The 14,190-nt window shown below is 40.7% G+C and overlaps 1 protein-coding gene across 1 annotated transcript in view; it reads left to right on the top strand.

Moving 5' to 3' along the window:
* Window positions 1–5,288, top strand: part of AMIGO1 (adhesion molecule with Ig like domain 1) — a 69,336-nt gene extending 64,048 nt beyond the window's left edge. The window contains exon 2 of the mRNA XM_073615900.1: window positions 724–5,288. Coding sequence (XP_073472001.1) covers window positions 1,007–2,527 — 1,521 coding nt within the window. The 5' untranslated portion in view covers window positions 724–1,006 and the 3' untranslated portion in view covers window positions 2,528–5,288. The remainder of the gene's footprint in view (window positions 1–723) is intronic.
* The last annotated feature ends 8,902 nt before the right edge of the window (window positions 5,289–14,190 follow it).

Below are 14,190 nucleotides of genomic sequence, written 5' to 3' on the forward strand. Positions count from 1 at the left end.
TCTCGTGCCCGCGTCAGCTCGTGGCCGGCGGTCATTGCGACCGTCAGCCACGAGCATCGGCACCCCCGCAGTGCAGCGGGAGCGCGCCTGCTATCCCGATCCCGTGAGCTGACGTATAGCTACAACAGCATGCGGGATCGTGTCGACCTGCCGCAGTAAAATGATGGCGGCTGGTCCGCAAGCAGTTAATTGCCATTTTAACCTGTGTGCGCCACCTTCTGTGTCTGTACCAAGGCCAAACATTCCAGGGTATGTAAACTTTTTATCAGGGCCATTTGGGTTATCATTATGATTTAAAAAGGATCCAAAAAAGGATGTGATAATAAATGGCTTCATGTGATTGCTATTCTTAAATAAAAGACAGTTTTTTGGCATGATCAGTCATATTTCCAATATTAATGCCAAAATTTAAAATTTTCTGCCAGGGTATGCAAACTTTTGAGCACAACTGTATGCCCCTTTGTATTATCTTAGAATGGCAGAGTTGTTTATATTGGTTTCTTGTCAAATAGAATGTTGTGTTTGAAATAAAACTATGTACCGGGACAAGGGAATGTATAGAATGCTTATTAAGCAAACAGTCATCTGGTATTAGTTGATGTAATGTAATTTATGAAATAGAAAATTCTATATCAGGGCTCAAAATAGCTAAATTCTAAAAATTGCAATACAACCCTGTTATGCCTAGTATACTCAGCACTTGTTTTTTTTCTTTCCCTACAGAAATTGTTTGTCCTAAATCAGAAGCTTTTGATCTGTTCTACAGATTAGCTTTTGGACCCTAAAGTGAGCTGATGGAAGTTTATAAGGAAGTACAGATGTCGATTTTGGATCATGGGCTAATCCAGACAATTCTATAAAACACAACACCATTACAACATTGGTTAAGGACATCTAATGATGTGTAATATTGCTTTACTGCCCTGTACCAGTAAATGCCTGGCACCTGTAGTATGGTACAATGCAGCCAAATTAACTGTTTGCTACGTGTGACCGATCTCTCACTATGAGGCTGCCCTGTGTCTTCTGGCCACAACTGTTCTGGGCCTTCAGTCTGTGTTTTTTAGAAACAGTAACAAAATCAGGAGCATCTCCACTTAACTGCCAGGAAACTTGTGTCTGTGCCAGTGATGTTATCAGTTGCTCTAAGAAGGACCTGGGAGTGGTTCCGAGTGGTTTACCAAAGTATATAGCAATGTTAGACCTCAGTCACAACAACCTGATAAGAATACGGGCTGATTGGACCACATATCAACTAAAAACACTTCATACGTTATTACTGTCACATAATCATTTAACCTTTGTATCCCCTGAAGCTTTTCTTCTAACCCCCAACCTCCGTCATTTGGACCTATCCTGTAATAAACTGCGCACACTTGAGGAGAATGCATTTAGTGCTCTGGAAAACCTGGAAGTACTTCTTCTCTATAAAAATAAATTAGTAGATATGGATCGCAGTGCATTTGATGAAATGAACCATTTACAAAAGTTATACCTGAGCCATAATTCAGTGCAACGATTCCCTCTAGAACTGGTGAAGGATGGAGAGAAATTGCCAGAGCTTACATTACTTGATCTCTCCTTCAATCACATAAGAGTTCTCCCAGTAAAACAGCTTCGGGCGCTACCTGCTTGGCTGAGTAACAGGCTATATCTACATGGAAATCAACTGACCTGCAACTGTGAATTGTATGAACTTTTCTGGCACTGGCATGTACGTCAGTTGGCTTCCACCATAGATTTCAGAGAAGAGTTACAGTGTTATCCACCTGCCCAGCCACGAACTGTCTCAGTAAATGTGTTTTCCCTCAATGGTAGTGAGGGTATGAACTGTAGTGTTGTAAGAGAGACTGGAATGGAGGCACATCTTGAGGAGACAGTCACCTTAAACTGTGACACCAAACAAAGAGATGTAAACCTAATTTGGGTTACTCCTGGCAATGAATGGATACAAAAACATGGTGATTGGACAGAGGTAAATCGTACCATACATGTGCTTGGCAATGGCAGTCTTCAAATAAAACGGATCCGTTTGGAAGACAAAGGGACATATACTTGCTATGCTCAAGGGGAGGTTCTGAATGAGACTCTGTATGTCACACTCACTGTATTCAACTTTACACAGCATGTCCACCAGGATACACTAAATACAGCATATACCACCTTAGTGGGATGTGTGGCTAGTGTTATTCTAGTGCTGATTTACTTATACATGACACCATGTCGCTGCTGGTGTCGGCCAGGTGATAGGGGTCAAGGAGAGGACAGGGATAGCATTCGCTCCTCGGTCCTCAGTGCCACCCCCAACCATGAGACTACTAGTGACAAGGCAGCTCTGAGTCGTCATGTGGCTTTTCTGGATCCCCCTGGAGATCTGCAAGGTCAGAATGGTAAACTAAAACCAAATGGTTCACAAGAAGCTCCTGGAATAAAAGGCCACCAGCTACAGATATCATCACCACACCGGAAGCTGTCAGATCCAGGGTCTATCAGTTCAGTATTCTCTGACACTCCAATTGTGGTGTGACAAAGGGGTTTCAAAAGTAAGCTTGCAAACAGTTCATATCAAACAACCTTTCCATCCCTTAAAGTCCTTAAAAGTCTCCTGTCCCGCATGTGCATGTCAGGTTGTTGTCCAAATCCAATGAGAGGGAGGGAGCAGAAATAAGAAGTTGGATGTTAAACTTATGAGAATAATCATACATCAGTGTGAGGAAAATAAATATATATATGCATAGAAAATGTATATTTAAAGAGTAGAGAGGGTATTGAAATCATCACAGAATCATCTGCTTTTGATAAGCAAGTTTTAGTTTACAAATGCAAAGATGCAACCATGATTTTCCTGGAGATGCAGCCATTGTAATAGCAATCTAAAATTTAAATTTGATTTACAGTGCCTTAAAAAAGTATTCACACCACTTGGAATTTTCCACATTTTGTTATGTTACAACCGAAAACGTAAATGTATTTTATTGGGATTTTATGTGATAGACTAACACAAAGTAACACATAACTGTGAAGTGGAAGGAAAATGATAAATGGTTTTCAAAATGTTCTACAATCACCACTTAAGCCCCGGACCATTTGGCTGGCAAAAGACCAGAGCACTTTTTGTGATTCGGCACTGCGTCGCTTTAACTGACAATTGCGCGGTCGTGCGATGTGGCTCCCAAACAAAATTGACGTCCTTTTTTCCCACAAATAGAGCTTTCTTTTGGAGGTATTTGATCACCTCTGCAGTTTTTATTTTTTGCGCTATAAAAAAATAGTGACAATTTTTTAAAAAAGTATTATTTTTTACTTTTTGCTAGAATAAATATCCCCAAAAAATATATAAAAAACATTTGTTTTCCTCAGTTTAGGCCGATACGTATTCTTCTACATATTTTTGGTAAAAAAAAAAAGTTTGTTGATTGGTTTACACAAAAGTTATAGCGTCTACAAAATAGGGGATAGTTTTATGGCATTTTTATCATTTTTTTTTTTACTAGTAACGGCAGCGATCAGCAATTTTTATCATGACTGCGACATTATGGCGGACAGATTGGACACTTTTGGCGCTATTTTGGGACCATTCGCACTTATACAGCGTTCAGTGCGATTAAAAATGCATTGATTACTGTGTAAATGTGACTGGCAGTGAAGGAGTTAACCACTAGGGGGCGCTGTAGGGGTTAAGTGTGTCCTAGGGAGTGATTCTAACTGTAGGGGGGGTGGGGTATGTGTGACATGACACTGATCACCGCTCCCAATTACAGGGAGCTGTGATCAGTGTCACTAGGCAGAATGGGATAATGCTTGTTTACATCAGAATTTCCCTGTTGCCTCTCCACGTGAGACGATCACAGGTATCCCCGCGGACATCGTGTCCGCGGGACCCGCGATCACACTCACAGAGCTCATGGCGGGCTCGGGCGCCTGCAAGCCGCTTCTTAAAGGGCAACGTACAGGTACGTCAATATGCCTGTACATGCCCTTCTGCTGACGTATTTTGGCGTGAGCCGGTCGGCAAGCGGTTAAATATCTGAAAAATGTGGCATGCATTTGTATTCAGCCTCCCTGAGTCAATACTTTGTAGAACCACCTTTTGCTGCAATTACAGCGGCAAGTCTTTTTGGGTATGTCTCAACCAGCTTTGCACATCTAAAGATTGAAATTTTTGCCCATTTTCCTTTGCACAATAGCTCAAGCTCTGTCAGATTGGATGGAGAGCATCTGTGAACAGCAATTTTCAAGTCTTGCCACAGATTCTCATTAGGATTTAGGTCTGGACTTTGACTGGGCCATCCTAACACATAAATATGCTTTGATCTAAACTATTCCAATGTATCTCTGGCTGTATGTTTGGCTCCATCCATCTTCCCATCAACTCTGACCAACTTCCCTGCCCCTGCTGAAGAAAAGCATCCCCACAACATGATGCTGCCACCACCATGATTCATGGGATGGTGTGTTCAGGGTGATGTGCCGTGTTAGTTTTCTGCCACACAAAGCGTTTTTCTTTTAGATCAAGAAGTTCAATTTTGGTCTCATTTGACCAGAGCACCTTCTTCCGCATGTTTGCTGTGCCCTCCACATGGCTTCTCACACACTGCAAACTGGACTTCTTATGGCTTTCGTTCAACAACGGCTTTCTTCTTGCCACTCTTCCATAAAGGCCAGATGTGTGGAGTGCAGTGCATGACTAACAATTGTCCTGTGGACAGATCCTCCCACCTGAGCTGTGGATCTCTGCAGTTCCTCCAGAGTTACAATGGGCCTCTTGGCTAGTTCTCTGATTAATGCTCTCCTTGCCTGGCCTGTCAGTTTAGGGGGACGGCCATGCCTTGGTAGGTTTGCAGTTGTGCCATACTCTTTCCATTTTCAGATGATGGATTGAACAGTGCTTTGTGAGATGTTCAAAGCTTAGGATTTTTTTTATAACCTAACCTTACTTTAAACTTCTCCACAACTTTATCCCTGACCTGTCTGGTGTGTTTCTTGGTCTTCATGATGCTGTTTGTTCACTAATGTTCGCTAACAAACCTCTGAGAGCTTCACAGAACAGCTGTATTTATACTGAGGTTAAGTTACACACAGGTGGACTCTATTTACTAATTATGTGACTTCTGAAGGCAATTGGTTCCACTAGATTTTAGTGAGGGGTATCAGAGTAAAGGGGACTGAATATAAAGGCATGCCAAACGTTTCAGATATTTATTTGTAAAACATTTTGAAAACCATTTATCATTTTCCTTCCACTTCCACAATTATGTGCCACTTTGTTTTAGTCGATCACATAAAAACCCAATAAAATACATTTACGTTTTTGGTTGTAACATGACAAAATGTGGAAAAATTCAAAGGGTATGAATGCTTTTTCAAGGCACTGTATAATGTACAATATCCTTCACTTTACCAACGATTTAAATAAAAGCCACATCCAAATATAATGGGGGTGATAAAGTCAAATAATCAAATATTCACGCATAAGATCATTTTTGTTACTTTGTGGCATCGCTTTCTGTGCCCCTGCAACTGTATGGATCAAACTACGGTCTGTATATAATATCTTTGTTACCCAAAAGACTGCTGGTCAGTCATTCCAGTGTTGAATTCTGTACTGTTCTAAAGTAATGTAAGATAGAAAAGCACAACCATCCCGTGTAACTGTGATATAACGTGCTTGTAGCACTTAAATGTGACAGATTGTTGAACAGCTTATGAAGTCAAACTATTCCATTACTGCATCTACATTTGTTAGCAGCTCATTAAACATATACCTGCTTTCCAACTCCATCATGTAACTCCAGCCTGTATTCCTGTACTGAGGCCTATACTGTCAAAAATAACCAGGGCTGAAAAATAAGTCTCACCATTATGTGAAAAGTAATGCGAATACTGACACCCACTCAGCTTTATATTTCATAAACTTAGATGTTTACTTCTCTTGAACACTCTTTGAAGCCCAACTTTTTTTAGGCTTATATAGTGGCAGAGTGATCATTAGCATATCAGCATGCTCTAGACTTGATAAAAATTACACTCAGTTGGCCGACCCATTCTAGGAGAAGGTCAATCGCAGAGCGGTTTTAGTTATGGGGTAAAATGGGCATTCACCTTGGGTCCTTCAAAATTAAAAGGTCTACCATTTGTCAATAGCAATATAGATATGAAAGCTGGGAGTACAAAATGATTTATTCTCAGCTCTCTAGAGGCCCCAAAAAAGAAAAAAAAAAAAGATTCACACCACTGTGCGCATTATGCTTGTTGGTGCACTGTGGCCCTAATTATTCTGAATTGCACCCCAATGCATCTTCCTAAAGCACCTGTTTGCTGATAACCACAATGCATGTTAACACCTTGTGTTGTGTTGCAATCACCTTTTTCCATGTGTTTGGTGCATTAGGCAGCTCATTCGTAAAAATGGTATGCCTTAATGCAACAAATATTGTAAATATCGAACTTAAGGAAACTTTATTTTATGTGAGGTGTTTGGTCAGTATGGACTTCAAAAGTAGCATGACATAACATTGCATTAACATTAGATGTTGGCCCCAAATTCTAGGTATAAGTCCCTAATTTTCTGAGAAACATTGACCAATGAGATTCTTGCCTTAGATTTGACTATTTCTTGCTACAGTATGTCTAGCTTGAAATATCAGTTTAATTTAGTAACAATGAAGTGCCAACTATCAATTTACCCTACTTAACTATATGATTTTCTGATATTTGAATAAAAAAATATCTACAATAATTTTAGTAAATTGATTTAGACTAGCTGGTGAGTATTAGATTAGTTTTCAATATTGTTCAGTCAAAATTGTATCTCCTTTATTATTTATTAAACACTGCTTTTGCTGGTGGGCCATGATGTGCCAAAACCTAACACTCCTATGAGGGAGCAAAAACTAAAGATATACTGTAGTGGGTTACTTTTTGCCAACTGGGTTCATAGAAAATCCATGTGCTCGATTAATGCCATTCTCATGTGCATAAATGTAACAGAGAAAGTCACCTGTAGGTAGTGACATTTGTTTGGGGTTGGATGCAAAAGTACATTCTGTCTGTCTTTCTGTTGGGGGGAGCCTACTTATTTGATTGGCATGTAGTTATTAGTTTTCTTTCATTTTAATGTGCTGCAGTTCAAAGCATAGGGAACTTTTTTAAGCCTTGTGTTCCCAACCATATACTATACATTAGGCTGGCCATACATTATACAATTTCCATATTCGATTTTCTTTAGATTTACCTTAAACTTTGTAACGCAAGGGACTGCCTGACTGCATACAAATTGAAAATGTTTACGCCTGATCTTATATTATATGGTTTTAGAAAAATCTAAAGGAAAATTGTGCAATAAAATTGTATAATGTATGGCCAGCCTTAAGTCACAGTTTCTGATCTGGTGAATGAAGGCAATAAGGAGCCTACTCTCACAACAGGTCCTTCTTATTCTCTGTGCATGCATAGGAAAAAAAAATACCATCCAACCCTATGCAGAGATCATCTAACATTGGGATGCGTAGGAAGTTGGCCTCTCAATAGTAATGAATAAGACATTTTCACACATGAGCGTATAAGACCCTGTTAAGTGTTTGGGTGAATGGAAGTAACTTAAAAGTTGACAGTATGATAGTATAAGTACCCCCTACGTGGCATTTCTTAAATACACCCAATTAGAATTCACTTTGTTGAAGTCAGATGATTATATATTTTGAATTACCTTGGTTTCAAATAGATACTGCAATTAAAAATGACTATTTGACTACCAAAAACTATTTTACATAGTCATTTCGGGGTTGGCCTTTATAAAAAGCACATTTCACCTTTCAACTTTTATAAATATGGGTCTTAGCTATGTTTATTCGATGTTATTTTGAAGTATAAACAAGAAGACAGTATATGGGATGGGTTTTATTGGTTAACTAAATATACACTGGAAAAGAGAAACTTACAGGCTATACAATAGGTTGCCTACCATTGCTTGTATTGTCCTCTTGCATATCATTAGCTTTATTCTCTGCCTGTAATCAGCCTTTGCAATTAAGCCCCTCCTTCTGTGCTAGACCACATAAAATAAAAGAAATTACAAAGTGTTGGTGGTAAAAGTAACTGCACTAACATATAGAACAGTACATTTTTAAAGTGTACTTTTGCAGCCAAATTGGAACAACTAGTTTAAAGTGGAACTTTAGTCAGAAAATTAAATCCTGCTGGATCACTTTAGGCTAGCCATTTTTGAAGGTATAAAAATAAATAAGTATATTGTTTAAAATCCAGTAATACACTGTCTCACCCTGCTCTGCATATGCTCAGTTGCTCTCTATTTTAAGGGCACTGCCGAATTTGTACAGGCTGATCTACTAACAGCCCTAACGGCATTAAACCCTCCTATCCTTTACAGCCAAGGATGCTGTTTGTTTGATCTGTAACTGCCATGGTGCTGCACGTGATCATTTATGACACCAGCCATTTGACGGTTTGACAGTTTGGTTGGGGACACAAGCAAATATGACAGTTAGCATTCCAAGCATTCCAGGAATGTAACTTTTTTGAAACCCTTAAATCGATGGGTTTAGTTCCACTTGATTATTTACTACTGTTCAGGGGCTTTGGGCTTCAGTAAAAATGGGATTTTTGTACTCACCATAAAATCCATTTCTCTGAGTTCATCGACGGACACAGCGCCTCCTTAATCTTGACCATTGGGTTATATCGCCTATGCAGGAGTAGGACTAGGCAGAACAAAAAACTCCTGGCTACGCCCATGGGCTGTCCTCAGTCAGTATATAACCCCCTCCTTGCTCTAGGTATTCAGTTTAGTAGCAAGCAGTAATAGAAGTATCAAAAACTCCATAGAGGGGTGGGTGCTGTGTCCGTCGATGAACTCAGAGAATGGATTTTACGGTGCGTACAAAAATCCCATTTTCTCGTTCGTTCATCGACGGACACAGCGCCTCCTTAATCTTGACCACTGGGATGTCCAAAAGCAGTGCCAAAGAAAAATGAGGGGTGGGCAAAATAACTCAAGGCTAACCACAAGAGCCCTAACCAGGACACAGGAGCCCCATCTGAAATAAAAAATATTTAACCACTTAAGGACTAGCCTCATTTTGAGATTTGGGTGTTTACAAGTTTAAAACAGTTTTTTTCTGCTAGAAAATTACTTAGAACCCCCAAACATTGTATATTGTTTTTTTTCTAACACCCTAGAGAATAAAATGGCGGTCATTGCAATACTTTTTTTCGCACTGTATTTGTGCAGCAGTCTTACAAGTACACTTTTTTTGGAAAAAAATTACTTTTGTGAATAAAAAAATAAGACAACAGTAAAGTTAGCCCAATTTTTTTTTATATTGTGAAAGATAATATTACGCCAAGTAAATGTAAACATCCCTTGTAATAGAAAAAAGCATGACAGGTCTGCTTAAATACGAGATCTGGGGTCAAAATATTCATATTTGGACTTAAATGCAAAAGAAAAAAAAAAAGAAAAAATGTTGTCATTTAAAAAAATGACAACAAAAAATGGCCCTTTAAGACGTATGGGCGGAGCTGACGTTATGACGTCGCTTCCGCCCTCCTATGGTATGGAGATAGGTGGGGGCCATCTTCCCCTCACTCGTCTCCATACCACAGACATGACAGGTCCCCAATCGCCTCTGCCGCTACCGACGGCTCCAGTAAGCAGCGGAGGGTGCGGGAGAGCAGCGGGAGGGGGGTGGCACCTCTCCCACCGCCGATAACGGTGATCTTGCGGCAAATCCGCCACAGAGACCACCATTATCGTAAACAGGACCGGCTTCTGAAAAGATGGATACCTCGGTTGTGGCAGCAGCTGCTGCCGTTACCGAGATATCCATCTTTAAAGTGCCGACGTATATGTACAGGAGACGATCGGTAAGTGGTTAAAGAAAAAACACCCCTTATGAGGGAACCCCCCTCTTAAACAGTAGCCTTCAAAACCTTGCAGCCAAAAGAAGCATCCGCAGATGCCAAAATATCTACTTTATAAAATTTAGTGAAGGTATGTACTGACAACCAAGTGGCCACCTTGCAAGCCTGTGATATTGATGCTTGATGTCGAAAGGCCCAAGAAGTACTAAGCACCCGAGTAGAATGCGCCGTGACAGGGAAAGGAGGGACCCAACCCTTAATAGAATAGGCCTGAGTCACAGTCTGCCTGATCCATCTGGAGATGGTAGCGAAAGAAGCAGCCAGCCCTTTCCTTGATCTTTGTGTAACCAAAAAAAGTGAGTCTGACCAAGGGAAAGGACTACGTGGATACCAGATACACCCGAATCGCACGAACCACATCTAAGGTATGCAAAGCAAATTCCTTGGGATGAGCTGGCTTGGGACACAAGGACAGCAACACAATGTCCTCATTCAAATGGAAGTCAGAGACAACCTTGGGCAAAAATGACGGACAGGGACGAAGAACCACTTTATCCCTATGGAATACTAAATAGGGACTACGACAGGATAATGCCGCCAACTCCGAAACCCTGCGGGCCGAGGTAATAGCCACCAGGAATTAAGGAGGCACTGTGTCCATCGATGAATGAAAGAGAAATGGCAGCCTCCAGCAAAAAGAAACAGGAGCAACGCTGGAGGCAATTTACAGCACACACTAATTTTGGTAGCATCATAATTAATGTGGAAAGTATGTTCCTTTCTAAAGAACATCATTTTCACATTGATTTTTATTGAAAACGTTTTTTCGGTAATGTAGCTGCTGAGACTGTAAAAACATCCAACAGTATAAATCGCATATTAATAAAGAAAACTTGTCACCTGCAAGTTAGAGTAGGTATCAATGAGTCTGGTGAATTTGATGCAGGCTGTGAAACAGTAAGCAGATCAAAATATCTTGTCTGAATAAACAGAAAGATCTGCAACAAATAAGAAAGTAGGAAAGAGGAAGGAAGACTGTTCACAGGAGGAAGGTGAGAAAGAGAGGTGGGGTAAGGGGAGTGAGCGTTAGGAATGCCCAAAACCAGCATCCCAAAGCTGGACTATTATAATGAGGTATGGACAGTGATGGATGAGCACATCCATGGGCTCCAAATATGGGAGAATTTATTCTGCGTGTCCAGCAGGATACTGGTCAGTTTTGTTTCTTATTAATAAAGAACCCATCGATCCACTGAAGAACTTCCTCAAAAGGAAGCAAATTGTTTCTGCCAGGCTTTGGCAGCTAACAAAATGTAAGTCACCAATCTGAATTGGGGTTTAGTAAAATCGGGGGGGGGGGGGGGGGGTTAAGGTGTAATAAAACATACCAAGGATCTCTGGGGAAAGGGCGGTCGAATGGGACATGTTCACCAGTTATGTAAAACGTCACCCGGCATTGCGCGGCCACAAAAGCATAGGCCAGAATGGGAAGGATGAAGATGGGCTACACGTGATGGGACCAGGTACCATCTAATAACTGTCTTGAATGCAAACTTGATTGTATTCACATTAATAGAGCAGGATGCCATTGTGGTCCAGATTTGCAGCCAGTCTGCTCTATCCCTGGTGCACAGGAGGTCTATCTCCCACTTGGAAACGTAAGCATGATCGGTATGGTAGTTGGAATGATTCAATTGAGAATAGAGATCCATTTAGGGGGAGAGAGGTTTATAATGGCATAGATGTTCAAAAAAACATTATTTTCTATCAAATTGTTATGGGTAAAGTTCTGCTTTAAATTTATTACATGTTCCTATTCATATTACCTTCACAAAACTTTAAAAAATGCTGTTTGCCTTTTTACTAAAGTTTTCCCTTTCTTTGTAATGTTATATTTACCACAGTTAACCCTATCTGTACTGTGCTGTCAGATCTACATTATCCATTGTAAATTAGATGCACACACAAAGGATTAAGGATCTTAAGGCTTGGGTGGTACAATGTATGCTAATGCTTTTAAACCAATCTGTCCCTTGCAAGCTATTCTGAACATTACAAGCCATTCCAAGAGTCCTACGTATGGATAGCAGTGGTGGCCTGTCCATTAGGGGCGCAGGGCCCCCCCCGAATCCATGCACTCGGCCCCTAATCTACGTGCAGGGTGCTGGACGCATGGATCCCAATGGGTTTTTTTTCTTTGAAGCACATGATTAGAGCCTGAGGCTCTAATTGGCTTAAAAAAGGGTGGGCTTGGGGCGCAGAGCACTGCACCCTGAGCCCATCCAGTTGTGTGACAATAGCGAAATTCACTATTGTCCTCCTGCTTCTCCCCCCAGCCAATCAGGAAGCCAGTCCTGAGACCCGATTGGCCAGGGAGTCTTAGGACTCCTGGCCAATCGGGTCTCAGGGCCCACTTCTTGTTCGGCTAGGGAGAGAAGCAACGCCTGTTCAGCCGGGAGGAGAACCAACAGCCCCAGCTCTTCCCTCGCAAGCTGGAGCGAGAAGCAGTGTTGGCCTCCTAAGGTAAGGCCACTGATCACCGTCATCCATTTCCCTTGGGAGGCAGGTCAACGATCGCCGCCACCCATCTCCCACGGGGGGGCGGCACTGATTGCAACCATCGGTCTCCCACGGGGGTGCAGTTTTGTTTGACGCCGCCCCCCCCCCCCCCAAAAAATATTGAGGGCTGGCCGCCATTAATGTATAGTGTATTCCTGCTCCAAATAAACAGCAAGAAAGGCAAAAAATATTTTTTAAAATTATTCAGGGATCTCAAATTTATTTGCAAAGGCTAAAATAAACTTTGAAGTGTAGACCTTTCTCCGCTAAAATCTGTGGCACGTGTACCTCTTCATGCTTATCCCTAATCATTCTAAAGTCATGGCAAAAATTAAAGTTTTAGTCATAAACTTACGTTTCACGTACAGTGAGGTACTGACAACATAACCAGGACCTCACAAATACATCCCAGGAAAACTATAGCATCATAGAGAGGAAATGGCACAACAAAAAGAGACAGTACTTCTAACTTTTTGTTTTTATAATAAATATGTTTACATTAATTTAGTCAGGGTTTTTATTTTAGCAGGGTCAACTTTAAGGCTACAAAACAAAGCAATTCTGCTGAGCTAAAGTTAGTATATTCCTGAATTGTTTATAATCCACAGTAGCCAGGTTGTGCAACACTCCTTACATGTGGCATGAGTTTGTCTGTTCTGACTGTCTGATTTAGAGTTAATTCAGACATCATATCAATTGTGGTGCATTGATCTGCATAGATCGATAAGGTCTCAACGCAAGGGGCATATAGAATACAATTGCTTTCTATGTGCCCTGTTAAAACCATAATGCTGTGTTGATGTGGGTTGTGTGATGTATTGCCTAAAAATGCAGACATGTTGTATTTTTCCACATTAGAGCATGTCACCACACTGTAGCAGAGTGGAAAGAAATGTAATTTTATGACATTTCAATAAAATAAAAAAGGTAAACAGTGCCTTGCATTGTAACAATGCAAAACACTGCTCAACACATCAGACACCAGCTCGCACACATTTTAGTGTGTGGGTTGGTGTAATTTAGCCCTTAAACTGACCATTCAGAAGCAGAATTTTTTGTTCAGCCCATGGGTAGAATGAAAAGCACTGAACAGTCTCCCTAAACGCTAAACAGCACAGATGGAAGAATCTCTCACTGTGGCTATTGTATTCTGACACCTGGCACCACTGGCTGTCAAAACACATCTGACTGGGTGCAGGATCTGTTTGACAGACAATTTTCATCACATTTTTAGTTTTAAGAATTTGGACGGGAGGGTGAAATTCGCTCTGTGTATGGCCAGCCTTAGGCTTACAGGAAAAGTGAAATATTTTCCAAAAGTGTATTTATGAAAAATTCTCAGAGCTATTCCTTCTGCAAGACTGCATGTGCATTTGTTTCCTGTGAACAAGGGCAAAATCAAATGATACTGGGATAGTTTCTCTCCGGGTAGGATATTTCTCATTCAAAAAGAATAGATTGAATCAGGATAATACTGCATTATGGCAACTAGATTGAGCTGATGATCATAAGAAATAAATACTTACACATACTCTATATTTTAATATGATCTTCAGCTACATCTAGTCGCCGTTATGGGGTTATTTTCCTGATTCCTCACTATATGTATGAACATTTGACCTGTAGTGAAAATTAAATTGAGTGATAGGGGGCGCTAAGTGGTTATATTAAATTCTCTGTATATCATACATCATAAGATAAAGTGAATATGTGCATTAAAGTGCAATTTTTCCTTGTATCAAAAAACAC

The sequence above is a fragment of the Aquarana catesbeiana genome, linkage group LG02, assembly GCF_042186555.1.
Source record: "Aquarana catesbeiana isolate 2022-GZ linkage group LG02, ASM4218655v1, whole genome shotgun sequence".
Classification (NCBI taxonomy): Eukaryota; Metazoa; Chordata; class Amphibia; order Anura; family Ranidae; genus Aquarana; species Aquarana catesbeiana.